The following is a 20,082-nucleotide window of genomic DNA, read 5'->3' as shown; positions in this document are numbered from 1 at the left end:
CGTGAGTGATGCCTTCTGTTTGCCCAGGCACTGATTTTCCTAGGAAGGATAGACTTTTTTGTGTTCCTGTTTACTCTGTCATCAGCATTTGCGTTCTAACCCGCATCTCTTTTGTGGCTTACGTTCGTGTTTTGCTGTACTAGGAAGTAAAGGGAAGCACACGTTCATTGGGCACCTGCTGTGTGTCAGTCAGGGGCTGGGTTTGCCAGTGCCTTCAGCAGACCTTCTCATTTCTTTTGTCCTCAGACCAGCCTGTGAGCTATAGGGTATTGTCCCATCTTACTGCCGAGGAAGAGGGAAGTTGAGGCTCAGAAGGGTTAAGCACCTCATTTGAGGTCGCCTTACTTGGCAAGTGGCAGAGCCAGAATTTCAGCTGGGCCTGCGAGAGGCCCTCAGCTCTGTTTAGCATAGGATTTCCTCTTACATGTGTGGCTTTTTGCTAGTTTGATCTGCTAGGGTGTTGATGATGTTTTGATAATTCTAATGACCTTGACATTGTCAAAGATTAGCTCTTAACTGTGTGCTAAAAATGTTTCTTACTCTATTTTCCTTTTAATTAAAGTGTATGTAGAACTTCCAAATTTGTATATATTTGAATCATCCTGGATTATATCTTACTTTTGTGAGTTCTCTTAGAATTCTGTTAGAAACTTGGATTCTTCCCAAGCAGGGGACACACAGAGGGTCTGCAGTAGCCCTGCCTTGGAGGGCTCATGGCTCTGGGGAAGAGCAGCGAGGGCTGTGAAACACTGAAAACGTATTCACGCGTGGGGAGGCGATGTCCGGATTCTTTCAGATCTTGACCTGAGTTTTTGCTTTATAGGTTGGAGAAACATTTTATTTTTTGCAGCACCTGGATAATTTCACCTTTTTTTTTTTTATTAGACGGAGTTTTGCTCTTGTTGGCCAGGCTGGAGTGCAGTGGCATGATTTCAGCTCACTGCAACCTCTACCTCCCGGGTTCAAGCTATTCTCCTGCCTCAGCTTCCCAAGTAGCTGGGATTACAGGCATGCACCACCATGCCCGGCTAATTTTGTATTTTTAGTAGAGATGGGGTTTCACCATGTTGGTCAGGCTGGTCTTGAACTCGTGACCTCAGGTGATCCGCCCGTCTCGGCCTCCCGAAGTGCTGGGATTACTGGTGTGAGCCACCGTGCTGGCCTATAATTTCACTTTTGTGTTAAATTCTACTTTTGTCTGTATTTTTGCCTTAGTGTAGTACAGTGTGGTTCTAATTTCTAAGAAAAATTGATTATCAATTACTGTAACATTGTGATTAAATAATCCTCCTTTACTCACTGGGTCGTATTTCAAGTTTTTATTTTTTATATTTCTTTATATTTATTTATTTATTTTGAGATGGAGTCTCCCTCTGTCACCCAGCCTGGAGTGCAGTGGTGCTATCTCGGCTCACTGCAACCTCCGCCTCCTGGGTTCAAGCGATTCTCCTGCCTCAGCCTCCTGAGTAGCTAGGATTACAGGCGTGCGCCACCACGCCCAGCTAATTTTTGTATTTTTAGTAGAGAGGGGGTTTCACCATGTTGGTCAGGCTGGTCTCGAACTCCTGACTTCGTGATCTGCCCGCCTTGGCCTCCCAAAGTACTGGGATTACAGGCGTGAGCCACTGTGCCCGGCCTATTTATTTATTTTGAAATAGCGTCTCGCTGTGTTGCCCAGGCTGGAGTGCCTTGGCGCTGTCATAGCTTACTACTGTCTTGAACTCCTGGGCTCAAGAGATCTCCCTGCTTCAGCCTTCTCAGTAGCTGGGACTACAGGTGTGCACTACCATGCCTGGCTAATTTTTACTTTTGGTAGAGATGGGGGTCTCACTGTGTTGCCCAGGCTGAATCAAATATTTATATATAGTTGAGTCTATTTCTGAATTCTGCATTTCATTTAATTCCTTCACATTTCTATTTTTGACTCAGCGCTGCACTCTTACTGGCTCCTTCAATCTCTAGGAAGGAGGGAGATTAGTCCCCTCCCTTTCTCTCCTTTGTTTTTCTGGAGACAGGATTGTGCCCTGTTGCCCAGGCTGGAGTGCGGTGGTGATCATAGCTCATTGCTATGAGTCCTTGAACTCCTGGGCTCAAGTGGTCCTCCTGCCCCAGCCTCCTGAGTAACTGGGACTACAGGCATGAGCCACTGCACCTGGCTCCCCTTTTTCTGCTTTTAATGAATTTGCTTTTGCTGTGTTGACACTGAGAGGCAGGCCAGGCTTCCTAAAGTAGGAGCATGCAGGCTCCTTACAAAAGCTGACACCCAAGCAGGAGTGGTTATCATTCTTTCTTCTGTGCTTGAAAACCTTCAGCTCGTCTCTGTTTGATGATAGCAGCTACCAACAAAGTGCCTGTTGGGGGCCAGGTGCCTATTAAATGCTTTTCTTGTGGTACTTGATTTAATTCTCCCAAGGCAATATAGAGCCCAGGAGCGTCTGAGTCCAAAGCCCTGTTCTTTCTGTTGTTCTCTTGTATGGACCAGATTTAAATGCACCACCTGATTTCTTTTTTACTTTGAGACAGAGTTTTGCTCTTGTTGCCCAGGCTAGAGTGCAGTGGCGCGATCTCTGCTCACTGCAACCTCCACCTCCCGAGCTCAAGCAATTCTCCTTCCTCAGCCTCCTGAGTAGCTGGGGTTGCAGGCATCTGCCACCACGTGCAGCTAATTTTTTGTATTTTTAGTAGAGAGGAGGTTTCACCATGTTGGCCAGGCTGGTCTGGAACTCCTGACCTCAGGTGATCCACCTGCTTCGGCCTCCCAGTGTGCTGGGATTACAGGCGTGAGCCACTGCACCCGGCCATTTTAAAGACAAATAAAAGATAGCAGTTGATGCCAGTGTTCTCAGTGTGCTGGGGCTGTGCTCTCCAGGCTGGTGTGCCACATACCCTCCCTTCCTCATTTGTCTTAGGCCAGAGAACTTTATTTTTTATTTATTTATTTTTGAGACAGGGTCTCATTCTGTCGTTCAGGCTGGAGTGCAGTGGTGTTATCAGGGTTCACTGCAGTCTTGACCTCCTGGGCGGGCTCAAGTGATCCTCCCACCTCAGCCTTTCAAGTAGCTAGGACCACAGACGTGCCACCACACCCAGCTAATTAAAAATTTTTTTTAAAGACAGAGTCTGCCATTGTTGCTGAGGCTTGCTTTTGAATTCCTAGGCCCAAGCGATCCTCCTGCCTCTACCTCCCAAAATGCTGGGATCACAGGCATGAGCCACCATGCCTGGTTAGGCCAGAGAACTTTATTTTTTATTTTTTTATTTTTTGAAACGGAGCCTCGCCCTGTCGCCCAGGCTGGAGTGCAGTGGCATGATCTTGGCCCACAGCAACCTCCACCTCCTGGGTTCAAGTGATTTTCCTGCCTCAGCCTCCATGAGTAGCTGGGATTGTAGGCATGCACCGCCACACCTGGCTAATTTTTTTTTTTTTTTTTTTTTTTGAGACAGAGTCTTGCTCTGTTGCCCAGGCTGGAGTGCAGTGGCATGATCTTGGCTCACTGCAGCCTCCACCTCCTGGGTTCAAGCAATTCTTCTGCCTCAGCCTCCCTAGTAGCTGAGATTACAGGCGCACACCACCACGCCTGGCTAATTTTTGTATTTTTGTAGAGATGGGGTTTCACCATGTTGGCCAGGCTGCTCTCAAACTCCTGACCTCTCGATCTGCCCGCCTCAGCCTCTCAAAGTGTTGGGATTACAGGTGTGAGCCACTGCGCCCGGCCATGCCAGAGAACTTTAGACATGCCCTTAGATGTGTGCGTGTGATTAATGGATTTTGTTTGTTTGTTTTTTTAGAGATAGTGTCTTTCTCTGTTACCCAGGCCAGAGTGCGGTGGTGTAATCATGGCTCACCACAGCCTAAAACCTCCCAGGCTCAAGTGATCCTCCCACCTCAGTCTTCAGAGTACCTGGGACTGCAGGCATGTGCCACCACCCCCAGCTGATTTTTTTTTAGTCTTTTGTAGAGACAGGGTCTTGTTATGTTGCTCACGCCGCACTGATGGTTTTGACTCAACTCACTCAAACCTCGGAGGTTGTGGTCTTTACTCTCCCTTTATTGATTATCTTCACTGAGCTGGCCTTCTGACCTGGGTTTGTGTAATCCTAAACCAAGCCTTTCTAACCTACGTGTGGTCTCCTCTGGGGTCCCGTAGATCCCAGCTCTGCTGTTAAACAGCAGTGTGATCTTAGACCCGTTTCTTAGTCTTGCCGAGCCTTGGTTTCTTCCGTGGTAAAGGGGATACTACACCCAGCCTCGTAGATGTGAGTAAGCGTGACTGAAACATTTGTGGAGAGGCCTGGCTGCTGCAGATGGCATACATAATTTATTTTGTTGTTGTTTTCCGTCTTAATGAAGATATCTTAGGATTTTAATGCTGTCTCAGAACAAGTAGATCCTTGACTTATGTATGGGTTATGGATTCACGTACTTTTGACAGATTATCATTTCACCACTCCCTCAAAAGAAAAAACCCAACCGCCGCCCCCCAAGCCCAGTCCTCATGCTCCTGGTGCTGCCCTGGGGATGGAGATGTGACTGGTAGGGAGCGTGATGATTATTTTTACTTCGGGTGCATCCTTTGTTTGGGTTGTCTTCCTGCTATGTTATATCATGACAGTGTATGTTAAAACTCTAGCTTCTGGGCCAGGCGTGGTGGCTCATGCCCAAAATCCCAGCATTTTGGGAGGCCGAGGTGGGTGGATTGCTTGAGGTCAGGAGTTTGAGACCCGCCTGGCCAACATAGGGAAACCCTGTCTCTACTAAAAATACAAAAATTAGCTGGGCGTGGAAGCGCATGCCTGTAATCCCAACTACCTGGGAGGCTGAGGCACAAGAATCGCTTGAACCCGGGAGGCAGAGGTTTGCAGTAAGCCCAGATGGCGCCACTGCACTCCAGCCTGGGCGACAGAGCGAGAGTCTGTGTCAAAAAACAAAAACCACCTCTAGCTTCTGGACTTGAATCAAAACTTGGATATGTGGAACCTTTTCAAGGCTTTCTCCCTTAAGTGAGATCAGACCATTTCAGCTGTGTGTCAGAGGTGTGACATCTTTGAATTTTATATCCACTTTAATTTCCATGTTTGTGTTTTTTCTAGTTTCTCCTTGGACCAAGATGACTGATGGAAAACTCTCCACCTCTACAAATGGCGTAGCCTTGATGGGTATTCTGGATGGTCGACCAGGAAACCCCCTTCAGAACCTGCAACACGTCAATCTCAAGGCGCCCCGACTCCTCTCCGCGCCTGAGTACAGGCCCAAGCTGAAACTCAGGGCTTTAGAAGACCGGCACAGCCTCCAGTCCGTGGACTCGGGGATTCCTACCCTGGAGATCGGGAACCCGGAGCCTGTACCCTGCAGCGCGGTCCACGTGAGGAGGAAGCAGTCCGACTCCGACCTCATCCCCGAGCGGGCCTTCCAGAGCGCCTGCGCGCTGCCATCCTGTGCGCCACCAGCTCCCAGCAGCACCGAGCGGGAACAGAGCGTGCGCAAATCCTCCACGTTTCCCAGGACAGGCTATGACTCGGTAAAGCTCTATAGCCCGACCTCCAAAGCCCTGACCCGCAGCGATGATGTCTCCGTCTGCAGCGTGTCCAGTCTTGGGACAGAGCTGTCCACCACGCTGTCTGTCAGCAATGAGGACATCTTGGACCTTGTGGTCACGAGCAGCTCCAGTGCCATTGTGACCCTGGAGAATGACGATGACCCACAGTTTACCAACGTCACCTTGAGCTCTATCAAGGAAACCAGTGGCTTACACCAGCAGGACTGTGTTCATGAAGCTGAGGAGGGGAGTAAATTGAAAATATTGGGGCCATTTAGTAACTTCTTCGCAAGGTAATGCTATCTTTGCCCTCTAGAAGATCGTGGTGGTTGAGTCCAGACCAGTCTCCTTGTTCCTGTCTCAAATGTGTTGTGTGTTCTCTGTGGTGTTAGGCAGGCACTGTCTCACACAGATAATTGGGCCTTTTCCCAGAAGCCCGGAATCCTGTGGGATTGTGAGAACTGGTCTGTTGGGGATTCTGTTCTTTGGTGTCCCTGGCTCATTTGCAGTCTGTTGTCACGTCTCTGCCTCTGACCTGCTGTGGCTGTCCCACAGGTGGCCATTGTTACCAAATCAGCAGCCTGAACCTCTGTGGGGCCCTGTGCACTCATAACTTAACGTTTCTTGGGCCAAGCAGAGGGCACTGGTGAGGGTGACGCCAGTGAGTAACTCTCATTTCTAGAGCCAGCCCCTGCTGGCGTAGCGCAGTGCTGGCATGCCGGGTGTCCCAGCCGTGTCCCCATGCTCCTGGATGGCTGTGCTCTTGTGTGCCTGCCCTGGCCCTGCCTCTGCTGTGGAGGTGTGTGCTCAGCTGCACTGCAGCCCCATGCATTCCCAACGTGTTGGGCCTGGCCATGCACTCCGTCCCCATGGGGCCTTGTCACCTGAGTGCTGGAGTTCCTGTGTCTCCCTGAAGCCCTGGGGGCACTGCGCCTTCAGCTTCTGCCTCTCGTTTGTGCTCTCATGCTTTTGTTCAACAAGTGCCTATTTTCTAGGCCCTGTTCTAGGCTGGTCATGTGGGGTAATACGGTGAGAGAAATGATGTTGGGTAATGACTTAGGGTGGGCTTGTGGCTTGGGGGTGGTGGGAGTGGACACCTTCGTCACACAAGCAAATGTGAACTCCTGAACAGTGGCGTGCTGGGAGGAAGGGCACAGGGGCTGTGGAGAGTACGTGTAGAATTGAGATCTGTGGCTGGGTGCAGTGGGTCACTCCTGTAATCTCAACACTTTGGGAGGCTGAGGTGGGTGGAGCACCTGAGGTCCGGAGTTCAAGACCAGTCTGGCCAACATGGCAAAACCCCGTCTCTACTAAAAATACAAAAATTAGCCAGGTATGGTGGTGCACGCCTGTAATCCCAGCTACTTGGGAGGTGGAGGCAGAGGTTGCGGTGAGCTGAGATCGCGCCACCGCACTCCAGCCTGGGCGACAGAATGAGACTCCATCTGAAAAAAACAACAAAAAAAGAATCGTGATCTGCTCCACAGCTGCTCTTTGGAGGGCTCTGGGGCCAGGGCTTGACAGGTGGGAACATTTCTGCAGTTGACCCTGGCTGCCCCGTGTGTGTGTCTCTAGCAGAACCCACGTCAGACATTGCAGTACCGGGTGTCCCTTTGAGATGGTGTGGTGTGCCGGCTGGAGTCAGCTGGACACTCTGACTGTGGCCAACACATTACCACTGCCTTAGTTGCTTCATCAACTAAAGGGGATCATCTCAGACGAGCCTAAGGCCAGTCCTGAGTGAGATGATCTGTGGTGTGGCCTGTGGTTTTGTCGGGAAACTTTCTTCTCGAATGTGCTGACAGATAAGTATCTTGGTACCATAAGCACAGTTCCTGGTCTCAGAACGCAGTAACTCAGCGATTGCCCTCAGTGGGAGGAACCTGGGAACTTTGGGGGAGATCTTGTCACTATCCCTTCTGAGGCTGTAGCCATGTCGCGGTGTTGCTGTGGTTAGATTTGTGTGGCAGAACTTCCCTGTGCTCAGACGAGTGTGTTCAACTGTCCCTGCTTATGAACAACACCTGGTACCCGTTCCACATGGTCCTCAGGATACATCCAGACATACAGAATCAGAAGCTCAGCGAGAAGGGCCTGAGGATGGGTTTTCAGAAATCTGGGAAACCTTGCTCGAAATGGGGTTGGCCGGGAAACAGCATGGTGGAAGGAGTGTGGCTTTGGAATTCAACCGACCTGCGCCATGTCCAGCTCTGTGCCCTTGAACAAGTTCCTTCACCTCCCAGTCAGTTTTCTCACCCCTAGAACCGTGCGTGGGGGAGCGTGGCCTGTATGCCCATTATGCTGTTGACGAATGCCACATGCTCACCTTTGTCCTCGCACGTTCTGTCTCCGCTGCCTCACCTGAGAAGTGGGGATAATGAGCCCTTCCTTCCGTGGCAGTGGGGATTAAAATGGGTTAGCATGTGAGAAATTTAATGCAGATCCAGACACGTAGTAAACTTTTAAGTATGAGTTGCTTGTGGCGATCATGGCCACGTTGCTCTGTCTGCCGCCGTTGTGATTCAGCTGGCTGAGCTGTGTGTATTGGATTCTCTTCCCCTTTGAAAGGAAGCATCGTTGGTTATGCAATTTCTAGATCATTTCTAAAGCTACCATTTCTTGAAAGTCATACTCAGCTTTGTGCTGCAGGAAACAAGTGTCTCTTCTTTTATTCCTTGGTTCCTTATCCTCATTGTGATGGCTGTGACATTGTTATTGTGAGCCTCTCTGAACTACCTCTGGGAAGATAATGGAATATAATGAAAAATGACTTAAAACAAGTGATGACGTGGACAGAGTCTAGGGTTCTTTTGTCCTAGAGTCTTAAAAATGTTAGAGAAGAGTTTCCATGTAGAGTTCCTTTGAGGGGAAAGGGTTTCTGTGCCAGAATCTTTAGAGCTCACTAAACATTTTACAGGTGAGTAAATGGAGTTACAGCGAATGTTCATCAATTCAGCCCAGGGCCTGGCCCACAGCAGGTACCCAGAGGACTGTGGGCATCGTGAGTCTTTGCTGAGGGCAGGGCTGGGGCTAGAGCTGGTCCTCTGGGGTTCCCAGCCCTGGCTTCTGAGCCATCCTGTTTCCCCACTTTGTCCCCTCACTCTCTTGCCTTCTGGTTTCCTTGTCCTCAGTGAATCAGTCTCTGGGTTATGGAAGGACGTGTGAACAGTGTAGTCTAGGAGAACATGCTCGGAGGGAAGGGTGGAGACGGGTAGGGATGACCTTGGCTGCTTGATGAGGTGGGAGCAGGGGAGTGACAGGAGGGCTGGCCAAGCCTGACCACAGCCTCCCAGAAGCGCAGGCCTGGCTTGCATTTGTCCTTCACCCACACTGTAATGAGCACTTCTGTCCCAGACTCCAGCCTGAGCTTTAGAGAGAGTCCCTGCCCTTATGGAGCTCGTAGTCTGATGGGGTAGACAGATAAGGCATTTCACGGGCTATGGGGGCGGGCACAAGTGCTGTTACTGTGGGCGGGGAGGAGGTGGCACCGCAGCCAAGAGTGCTGGTTCAGGAGTTCATGCTGGCTGGGTTCCTCATGAGTCCTCCTGTTTAATCGCTGTGGGCCTTGGGCAAGTTACCTCTCTGAGCCTTAAGTAGGGGATAAAACTACTGTATAAGGTTAGAGATCAAATAGAGCATTTAACTTCTTGGCACTCCGGAAGTAGTAGCTTTCTGTGGTTCTAACAGAAATATTACCATTTCTAAAAAATACTTTTTCTAAAGCTTTCTCTAGTTCTCACTCCCATATTGTGCTTGCTTCAGTCAAGCTGTTGCTGAAGAAGTCAAGAGCAGGGTCTCTCCCACTGGCCGATGTTTTGGGGTAGATGCGTCTTTGTTGTGGGCGGCTGTCCTGTGCATTGGAGGATGCCTTACAGCTTCCCTGGCTCCAACCCACGGGATGCCAGCAGCACTCCCCAAGTTGTGAGAGCCAAAAATGTCTCCAGACATTGCCAGATACCCCAGGGAGGGGCTGACAGAATCACCCAGCCTTTGAGAATAAGTATTGGGATTTGCTTCTTTGAAGGAAATTTACTAATGTAATTTGAGGACAATTTTCATTTGTGTAGAAGAGTGGGACCGTGTTAAGGGATCATATGAGCCCAGTGTAGATTAACAGTATTTATTTAGAAACCCAGACAGCAAGTGTAGGAGAAAGTCAGTAACATGCTTGTGGTGGGTTTATTTTCCACAGGAGATAGGGTTGGGCTCTGTGAAGCCAGGGGTTTAATCTCCTAATCCACATTGGTCTGGAAGTTGAGAATTAGCTTTGACCAAGTACATCGTCTCTTGTGTAGCCCCTTTACGGATCTCTCAGATGATCTGAGTGCCCTTTGCTGAGGAGAAGTGTTTGAACTGCATTGAAGGATCAGGAGCTTGCCCAGTGAAGGTGTGGGGCAGAGGGAACAGCTTGTGGCAGGCTGGGAGGTGGGGGCACCTGGCTGTGTTTAAAGAACTGGAATGATGGATTTTTCCGGACCACTTCCCGACCTGGCTGGGAGCTCCTTGGGGGCAGAGCCTGTGTCTGGTTCACCCTGGCACCAAGTGTAATTCACAGGCAGAGAAGAATATTGGTGGTTGAGAGCAGGGGCTGCTCTGACCCAAGTTTGAACCTCAGTTCTGCCATTTTTGTACTGTGTGATCTTGAGGAAGTCACTTAGCCCCTGCGATTGCCAGTGTGTACTTGAGTGACATGGGGTAATGGCACCTCTTGTAAACAGTTAATATGAGGGGGCCGGGTGCGGTGGCTCATGCCTGTAATCCCAGCACTTTGGGAGGCTGAGGTGGGCAGATCACCTGAAGTCAGGAGTTTGAGACCAACCTGGCCAACATGGTGAAACCTCATTTCTACTAAAAATACAAAAATTAGCTGGGTTTCTGTATCCTGCACTGAAAGCTGACTAATTCAAGTAAGTACTGTGAGTTTTCATTTACATGTGAGGAAACTGAGGCAAGGGGTGGTTAAGTGGTTTTTCCAAGGATACAGGGAAATAGGAACAAGTTCATGCTTCTGAGGGTTGTTGGGATTAAATGGGGAGGGAGTGTACATAGATGGGACGCACTGGGCACATCGCAGCACATTAATGTCTAGTCTATGTTTTTATGTTGCCTGACTGTAATTTACTCCTGCTTTGGCCATCTTAGAATTAGCTCTAGTGACCTGAGATGGAACATTGTAACTATGCCTTTTCTGTGCAAACAGTTTGTTAATATTGCTGGTGACTTTGCCCTGGCATTATGGATATACAGATGGCACCTGCTATGGACCTGCGTTGCTGCTGGTGTGTATGAGCTTGTGTGTTGCTGTGATCCTGAGAGGGAGTGCTGGGTGGTGGTCTCTTGATGTCACTGTTTGCTGGTGTGTGGTCTTCGGTAAGGCAGGTGCTCAGTCTCTCTGGGGCTTAGTGTCCTTGTTTGCAAAATGAGCTGAGGGGTACGTACTTTACATTAGAGTTGCGGTGATGAAAGGACCATTCTAATCAAGGTGTTGGGCGGCAATTGCCAGGCAGTAAGGAAGCAAGAAGATTCGAAGGTGGGCAGACTAGTGCTGGAGGCCACTGGGTCAGTCCCTCTACTGTGTGATGAGGATCTGGAGAGAGATGTGAACAAAGCAGCAAAGCCCGTTGACAGCTCAGAAAGAAGTAACAGGGCTGAGATGCCAGCTGGCCTTCGACAGTGCTGTCCACCCGCATGAGGGTGGAGAAGGTGAGGGGTCAGCTTGTGCAAAGTCATGGGGGCAGGAGAGAGCCCAGCCTTTCTGGGAAGGTGCCGTAGCATGAGGTGCTCAGGAGGGGCAGGGGTAGGAGGGGAGACCACAGAGATGGTAGACGCCCAGATGGGGCAGGACTTTGAGGACGACATTTAGTCTCAAGACTCAAAGCCTGTCACAGCCAGACTGGGTAAGATGAAAGTCTGCACAGGAGCGGATGGGCTGCCTTGATGAGAATGAGTTAAACTGTTAGCTGGATAGAGTCGAGATGAGCAGCTCCCTTTGGAGAATGCAGTTGCCCTGTTCTGAGCTCAGCTTCTGGGCCAGGCACTTCCGTCGCTTTCTAAAGCATTTCACAGTTCACTGGAGACAGACTCAGAAAGGCTAACTGCACAGACTGCAGAGCTGCGATTTGAACATTCACTTGTTAACTCCAAAGTCCATGCTGTTTCTACAAAAGACGCCACCCTGTCTCTTGTAACATGTGTAACATGATCAGAAAGGGGGAAGTGCGGGGCTGGGAGAGCAAAAGGAGATGAATGAGAAATCAGAGGTGCAATGGTGATTTTGCAGGGCGGTGTTGGAACTGTGATGCTCTGCAAAAGGGAGGAAGCGAGCAGAGCTCTGAGCCGGGTCAGGGTCTAGCTGGGTGGCGTCTGTCCGGGCACTGAAGCTCCTCGGTGGGAAGACGGTTGGAGAATTGCTTCTTGAGCCATCGCGGGCCAGCAGGATGAGAATGCCTTTTCCTCCTCCAGTTACTCCAGGCATTTGAAAGTGTGGGAGTGAGGCTGGAGTCAGCCGTTTGTCACGGGGCCTGCTGCTGGGTTGGTGGCCTTTGTGGGCTGGCCATCGACAGGGGAGGGAGATACAGTAGAATCACTGCAGGTGCCTCCTGGAGGCCTTGAGCCAGAGAGAAGCAGAAAGGACTTTAGCAAGCAAGGAACTTGTAGGATGGTTCCCATTATTCCTCACTAAAAGTCTGTGAGGGGGCCAGGCGCAGTGGCTCACGCCTGTAATCCCAGCACTTTGGGAGGCTGAGGCGGGCAGATCACTTGAGGTCGGGAGTTGGAGACCAGCCTGGCTAACATGGCGAAACTCCATCTTTACTAAAAATACAAAAATTAGCTGGGCTTGGTGGTGGGTGCCTGTAATCCTAGCTACTTGGGAGGCTGAGGCAGGAGAATGGCTTGAATCTGAGAGATAGAGGTTGCAGTGAGCTGAGATAGTGCCATTGCACTCCAGGGTGGGCAACAGGGTGAGACTCCATCTCCAAAAAAAAAAACCTGTGAGGGGTCTCAGTGATTTCGGAAACTGGCCTTTGTTTAAGTGTTTGCACAGGCACACACTTACTCTGGGTCTTCTTTTTTATTTATTTTTAAAATGTTTTTGAGATGGAATCTTTCTGTGTTGCCTAGGCTGGAGTGCAGTGGTGTCATCTCGGCTCACTGCAACCTCTGCTTCCCGGGTTCAAACAATTCTCCTGCCTCAGCCTCCTGAGTAGCTGGAATTACAGGTGCTCACTACCACACCCAGCTAAGTTTTGTATTTTGAGTAGAGACAGGGTTTCTCTATGTTAGCCAGGCTGGTCTCGAACTTCTGACCTCGTGATCTGCCTGCCTTAGCCTCCCAAAGTGCTGGGATTACAGGCGTGAGCCACCATGCCTGGCCTCACTCTGGGTCGTCTGACACTGTTTCGATTCCCCCATCCCAAGGGTTTAAGTTCCCTGGTTGTGTGTTTTTGTACCAGGTGGATTTTCAGCAGCTTGATTACCTCTCGATTGCAGAATGTCTGCTCTTCTTTTCCAGCCACTGGTTTACACAGCTGCGTTCTTACCAAACATTGATTCAGCACCTGGGAGGTCACTGGTAACCTTGACCCGAGACGTTTCTATAAATCTGGGTGAGCTTCAATTTGAGGTTGTGGTTCGTGTCTGGAAACATGCAGCTGATGGTGTCACTGCACACATGGTTGAAAGGAGCCATAGGACGCCAGCTGTGTGTGTGCTGGACACACACAGGAGGTTGTCTGGTTACTGCTGCAGATGCCATCTGCAGACCTGCCAGTGGTCCAGCCACGTTCAGAAAGAACAGCTGTGCTTGTAAGGGTGTGCTGCTTCCCTGTGCTTTCCTGGGCTTTGTTTTCTCTTGGCAGCAAATCACAACCATAATGATCCATTTTTTGAGTGGCTGCTGTGTACCAAGCACTGTGCTAGGTTCTTAAATATGTTTCTCATCATACATTCTTTAAAAAAAAAATTGACTGAGCACCTGCCATATGCCAAGGCACTGTTCTAGGTGCTTGGGATTCATTTGTGAACAAAACAAAGCCCCTGTCCTCGCAGAGCTTAAGTTCTAGCAGAGGGCGCTGATGGTAAACACAGTGAGTAGATGGAGGGTATGCGCTGGCAGACTTAAGAGCTACGGAGAAAGCCAGCAAGCAGAGGTGGTACGAGGTCCCCGGAGGACCGGAGAAGGCAAGTTACACAATGAATAGGCTGGTCAGGATAGGCCTGAAGGAGAAGAGATTGAAGCAAAGACTTGAAGGTTACCAGGCGGGTGGCTCATGCCTGTAATCCCAGCACTTTGGGAGACCAAGGTGGGCAGATCACCTGAGGTTGGGAGTTCAAGACCAGCCTGGCCAACATGGTGAAACCCTGTCTCTACTAGAAATAAAAAAATTAGCTGGGTGTGGTGGCGTGCACCTGTAATCCCAGCTACTCGAGAGGCTGAGGCAGGAGAATCGCTTGAACCATTCGGGCTTGAACCCTGGCAGAGGTTGCAGTGAGCCAAGATCGCGCCACTGCACAATCTTAGGCGACAGAGCAAGACTCTGTCTGGAAATTTAAAAAAAAAAAGACTTGAAGATGTCAGTCACAAAGTTAACCAAGCAGGTACTTGGAAGGAGAGTGATCCAGCAAGGGAGAAGGATGCAGGCAGGCCTGATGCATTTGAGCACAGATGCCCTGGGGATGGACAGAGAGAAGGAAGGGATAGGGTCAGTGGGACCAGATTCTGTATGGGCATGTAGGCCATTGTGTGATGTTGGCTTTGACTTAGACTCAGTGCGGAGCCACTGCAGAATTTTTGTCTTTTCGAGATGGGGTCTTGCTGCATCGGCCAGCCAGGAGTGCAGTGGCCATTCACAGGTGCAGCCATAGTGCAGTGTGGCCTTGAACTCCTGGGCTCCAAAGGTCATCCTGCCTCAGCCTCAGAATAGCTGGGCCTACCACGCCACTGTGCCTGGCTCTACCGCAGAATTTTGAGCAGAGGAGTTGCCATGGTGTTTTGCTGCTGCATAACAAATAACCACACATTTGGTGGCTTGAAACAACACGGCTGTCCATCATGGTGTGGCTGGGTTCCCCTCGGGCACTTATCAGGATGAAACAGCATGTTGGCGACTGTGTCCCTGTCCGAGTCTTGGCTAAGGAATTGTCTGCTTCCAGGCTTACTGAGGCTGTTGGCAGAGCTCGTTGTGGCTATAAACTGAGCTCCTCATTTCCCTGATTGCTGTCAGCTGAGGGTCACTTGCAGCTCCTAGAAGTCACCCAAATTCTTTGCTGTGTGGCCCCTCCATATTGAAAACCAGCAACAAGGCTTCTTTTGTGTCGAGTCTGTCTCACACTCCAAATCTTTTCCCAGAGAGAACACTGATTGCTTTTAAGGGCTCACTGAAATTGTGTAAGGCTCATGGAGAATTACCTCCCCTCCCCTCCCCCTCACCTCCCCTCCCCTCCCCCTCCCTCCCCCTCCCCCTCCCCTCCCCCTCCCCCTCCCCTCCCCCTCCCCTCCCCCTCCCCCTTCCCTTTTCTAGAGACAGAGTCTCGCTTTGTCGCCCAGGCTGGATTTCACTGGTGCCATCATAGCTCACTGCAGCCTCGAACTCCCAGGCTCAAGCCATCCTTGCACCTCAGCCTCTGGAACAACTAGGATCACAGACATGCACCATCACACACAGCTAATTTTTAAAATTTTTTGTAGAGACATGGTCTCACTTTGTTGCAGGCTGGTCTCGAACTCCTAGCCTCAAGTGATCCTCCTGCCTTGGCTTCCCCAAGTGTTGGGATTGAGCCACCATGACCCACTGTGCCTGGCCTACCTTTCTTTCTTAAAGTCATCTGTGCCATTTGATGTAACCTGATCACAAAGTGACTGTCCCATCATATTCATAGTTTACGCCTGTGTTCAAAGGGTATGAACATCAGGGAAAGGGAATCTCAGAAGTCTGCCTGCCATAGGAGTAGTGATTTCATCGAGTCCTAAACAGAATGCCCCGAGGTGTGTACTGAGAGGAGGCTTCCGGGCAGGGGAAGGGCAGAGCAGGGAGTCTGAGGAGGCTGTTGCAAGAGTCCAGACAAGAGGTGATGATGGCTTCACCTGGGTGGCAGCTGTAGGGAGGGTGCGATTTGAAGAATGGATGTGGGTGTGGAGAAAAGAAAGGAGTCAAAGATGACTCTAAGACTTTTGGCCTCAGCCAGTGGAAAATAGAGTTGCCAAGTTGGAGCGAAGATGAGGGGTGGAGTTTGAGACATCTTAGACATTTACAGGAAGGAGGTGGAGTAGGTGACTGGAGAGGATCCTGGCAGGAGTGGGGCTGGATGGGAGGTATACATTGACTTGTTGGCATTGGAGGTGGTTTGAAACCAGGTGAGGTCTCCTTGGAAACAGGCGGACAGAGAAGAGGACCAAGGAGTGAGCCTGAGGCCTGCCCGCACCACGAGATCTGGGAGGAGAGGAGGAAGCAGCAAAAGCGAGAAGGCAGGGCTGGTGAGCTGGGAGGGCACGAGTGTGGGGTCTGGAAGCTGGGTGCCAGCCCGGTGAGCATGGGTGTCAACAAGGGGAGGGGCAACTGGGCAGAGGTTGCTGAGAGGGCAGGGCAGATGAGGACTCAGAATTGACTGTTCAAGCACTTTGGGAGACCGAGGCAAGTCAGGAGTTCGAGACCAGCCTGGCCAACATGGTGAAACCCCGTCACTACTAAAAATACAAAAATTATCTGGTGTGGTGGCGGGTGCCTGTAATACCAGCTACTTGGGAGGCTTAGGCATGAGAATCGCTTGAACCTGGGAGGCAGAGCTTGCAGTGAGCTGAGATTGCACCACTACACTCCAGCGTGGGCGACAGAGCGAGACTCTGTCTCAAAAAAAAAAAAAAGGAAAAAATGAAAAGAATTGACTGTTTAGCAATGAGGAGGCCATCAGTGACCTTTGACCAGAGCTGTTTTAGTGAAGTGGTGCAGGCAAAAGCGAAACTGGAGTAAATATTTAAGAGAGAATGGGGCCGGCATGGTGGCCTCACACCTGTAATCCCAGCACTTTGGGAGGCCAGGGTGGGTGGATCACTTTAAACTGGAAGTTTGAGATTGGCCTGGGCAAAATAGTGAGACCCCATCTCTACAAAAAATAGAAAAAATTATCTGGGTGTGGTGGTGTGCACCTATAATCCCAGCTACTTGGGAGGCTGAGGTGGGAGGATCACTTGACCCAGGAGGTCGAGGCTGCAGTGAGCTGCACATTGTTGTCACCAGGGGTCTGCTGCACTGGTCCACTGCAGTGATCGCGCCACTGCGTTCCAGCCTGGGTGACAGAGTAAGACCCAAAGAGACTGGGAGAAGAGAAGTTGGAAGCAGTGAGCAGATGATTCTTTTGGTGGCTTTGCTACAGAGTGGAGCAGAGAATGGGGTGATAGCTGGAGGCAGAAGTGGTGTGATTTTTTTTTTCCTTTTTTAAGATTGGAGAAATACAGGGTTTTATTTGTTTGTTTGTTTGTTTTTAATTTGAAGACAACCTAATGAGAGAATAAGAGGTGAACATATCCGGGAGAAGAGAGAATCACTGGAGCTTTGTCCTTGAGTTGCATCTGAAGGAGTGGGATCTAGAGTTCAACAGAGAAGTGGCTTCAGCTGGGGAGAGTCCAGCGTAGCAGGCGCCTGGGAGAGGATGGGGCACAGGTAGATGGGGAGGAGGGTGCTTGCTCTTGTAGGCACTCTCGTGCGTGCTCTCTCCCTCTCCTTCCCTCTCTCTCTCCCTTTTCCTCTCCCTCCTCTCCCTTTCCCTCTCCCTCTCTCCCCCTTCCATGCTTGTAGTCTACTGTTTGTAGTGTTGCTTCATTGTTTGTGTGTGAATGTACTTTTTTTTTTTTGAGACAGAGTCTCACTGTATTGCCCAGGCTGGAGTGCAGTGGTGTGATCTCGGCTCACTGCAATCTCTGCCTCCTAGGTTCGAGCGATTCTCCTGCCACAGCCTCCTGAGTAGCTGGGATTACAGGCACGCGCCACCATACCCAGCTAATTTTTGTATTTTTAGTAGAAATGGGGTTTCACTGTGTTGGCCAGGCTGGTCTTGAATTCCTGACCTCAAGTGATTCGCTCACCTCGGCCTCCCAAAGTGCTGGGATTACAGGCATGAGCCACCGTGCCCGGCCTGAATATAGATTTTTAATTTCAACATATTTACTTTTTAAAAAATAGACTTTATTTTTTAGAGCAGTTGTAGGTTTACGGCAAAATTAAGCAGAAAGGATAGAATTCCATGTATCTCCTTCTTACCGTCATGTGCACAGCCTCCCCTCTCATCAACAGCCCACACTGGAGGAGTCCATTTGTTACCGTCGATGAGCGCACACTGGCTGACACATCATTATCACCAGGAGTCCAGAGTCTACATCGGGGCCACCCTGGGTGCTGTGCACTCTGTGGGTTTGGACAGGTGTATAATGACATGTATCTGCCATGGCCGTATCACACTGAGGAGTTTCACTGCCCCCAAATCCTCTGTGATCCACCTGTCCGTCTCTCTTTTTCTCCTAACCCCTGGAAACTACTGATCTTTTTACTGTCTCCATAGTTTTGCCTTTTCCAGAATGCCATACAGGTGGAAATCATTTTCAGACTGGCTTCTTTTACTTAGTAATGTAAATCCGAGTCTCTTCATGTCTTTTCATGTCTTGATAGCTCATTTCTTTTTAGCACTCAATGATATTCACTGTATGTATGTACCGTAGTTTATCCATTCACTGCTGGAGGACATCTTAGTTGCTTCCAAGTGTTGGCAATTATGAATGCAACTGCCATAATCATCTGTGTTAAGATTTTTGTGTGGACATAAGTTTTCAGCTCCTTTGGGTAAATACCAAGGCGTGCAGTGGCTAGATTATATGGTAAAGTATGTTTACTTTTGTAAGAAACCAGCAAACTGTCTTCCAAAGGGGCGATACCATTTGACTCCCCCTAGCAATGAATGAGAGTTTCTGTTGTTCCACATCTTCCCCAGCGTTTGCTGTTGTCAGTGGAAGTTCTTGTTCGATTGCTCTGGGTTTTTGTTTTGTTTTGTTTTTGGTGAAGTAGGAAGCAGGGTCCCGAGGATGGGTGTCTTAGTCCGTTTGAGCTTTTTTTTTTTTTTACTTACTTATTTATTCTTTGAGACAGAGTTTCCGCTCGTTTCCCAGGCAAGAGTGCGCAATGGCGCGATCTCGGCTCACCGCAACCTCCGCCTTCCGGGTTCAAGCGATTCTCCTGCCTTAGCCTCCCTAGTAGCTGGGATTACAGGCATGTGCCACTGCGCCCGGCTAATTTTGTATTTTTAGTAGAGATGGGATTTCTCTGTATTGGTCAGGCTGGTCTGGAACTCCCGACCTCAGGTGATCTGCCTGCCACAACCTCCCAAAGTGTTGGGATTATAGGCGTGAGCCACCAAGCTGGGCCTTTTTTAAATTTTTTAACATAATATTGTAGACGAGGTGGCTTATAAACAACAGAAATTTGTTTCCCACAGTTCTGGAGGTTGGGAGGCGTAAGATCAAGGTGCCAGCAGGTTCAGTGTCTCGTGAGCTGTTGAACATGTTTTTTATAAGGGCACTAATCCCACTGGGGAGGGCTCCACCCTCATGACCTAGTCACCTCCCAAAGGCTTCATTTCCTAATACTGTCAACCTGAGGGTTAGGATTTCAACATGTGAATTGGGTGGGGGCACAAACCCTGGGGCTATAGCAGTGGGGATGGTGTGCTGGGTTGGAAGCTGTGTGAAAGCCATCAAGGCGTGTGGGAGAATGGATAGAGAGGGAAGGAAGCGTTGCTGGGGGGCAGCAAGGGCCCTGCCAGGTGATCAGGGACCAGTCAGCGTGCTGCGCGTCTTTCTCCAGCCATGTTTTTTGCACAGGTACACGTGCAGGGCAGGCTTGTCTTTGAGCTAAGTGTGTACAGGGAAGGGGGAGAGAGGCAGGGCTCAGGGACGTGTGAGGGTGATTACATTGGGGCGTGGATTCTCCGGGCGGTGGAAGGAGGGTGGATTAGAGAAGCAGGATGGAGACCCTGAAGCCTGGAGGGTATTGGGGGGTCGTCACCGTGTGGGCGGGGAGGCTCCAGTCACACGGCCGGCTGGGAGTGGAGCCTGCAGGGTCAGTTTCCACCACCTCTGACGTAGGCTCCCCCCGGGGCCGTTGCATTGCTGATTGAGCCGCATCTGGTGAGCCTGGTCCAGGAGTGTTGGAGAAAGGAAGTGGAGGTCTTCATTCCACTCCTCCCATGTGCTGGGTGGGGAGAGGGAGGCAGCAGTGCCGTCCCGGGTGTTGTGGTGGTGGGCGCTGCTTTGCTGGGCTGGCCTTGCCGAGACACAGCTTCTTCCCATGGTGTAAGAACCTCCCCATTTGTGAACAGCACCCCATCCTCAGGGAGAGCTTGTCTGAGGGAGGACTGTGGGGATCAGCCCTGACTGTTGGCTGTGCAGATCCCTCTTCTGGGGGCTGCCTGGTGGCCCCAGTGCTAGGAGCTGCATGAGACAGTGGTGCCATGCTCGGCCACCCTGCCCTTGGGTGGACATAACCTCACATGCTCCTCTGGA

General features: G+C 50.3%; 1 protein-coding gene across 3 annotated transcripts in view; it reads left to right on the top strand.

The window, feature by feature from the left end:
• The window catches only part of TBC1D14 (TBC1 domain family member 14), a 120,812-nt gene that overhangs the window by 9,029 nt on the left and 91,701 nt on the right, over positions 1 to 20,082 (top strand). For all 3 annotated transcript variants that reach the window (XM_031010491.3, XM_055385393.2, XM_031010490.3), the window contains exon 2: positions 5,092 to 5,830. In XM_031010491.3, the coding sequence (XP_030866351.3) occupies positions 5,109 to 5,830 (722 nt within the window). In that variant the 5' untranslated portion in view covers positions 5,092 to 5,108. The remainder of the gene's footprint in view (positions 1 to 5,091; positions 5,831 to 20,082) is intronic.

Source organism: Gorilla gorilla, chromosome 3 (assembly GCF_029281585.2).
Source record: "Gorilla gorilla gorilla isolate KB3781 chromosome 3, NHGRI_mGorGor1-v2.1_pri, whole genome shotgun sequence".
Classification (NCBI taxonomy): Eukaryota; Metazoa; Chordata; class Mammalia; order Primates; family Hominidae; genus Gorilla; species Gorilla gorilla.
Note: the sequence above shows the minus strand (reverse complement) of the source record. Positions and strands in the feature narration are given on the sequence as shown.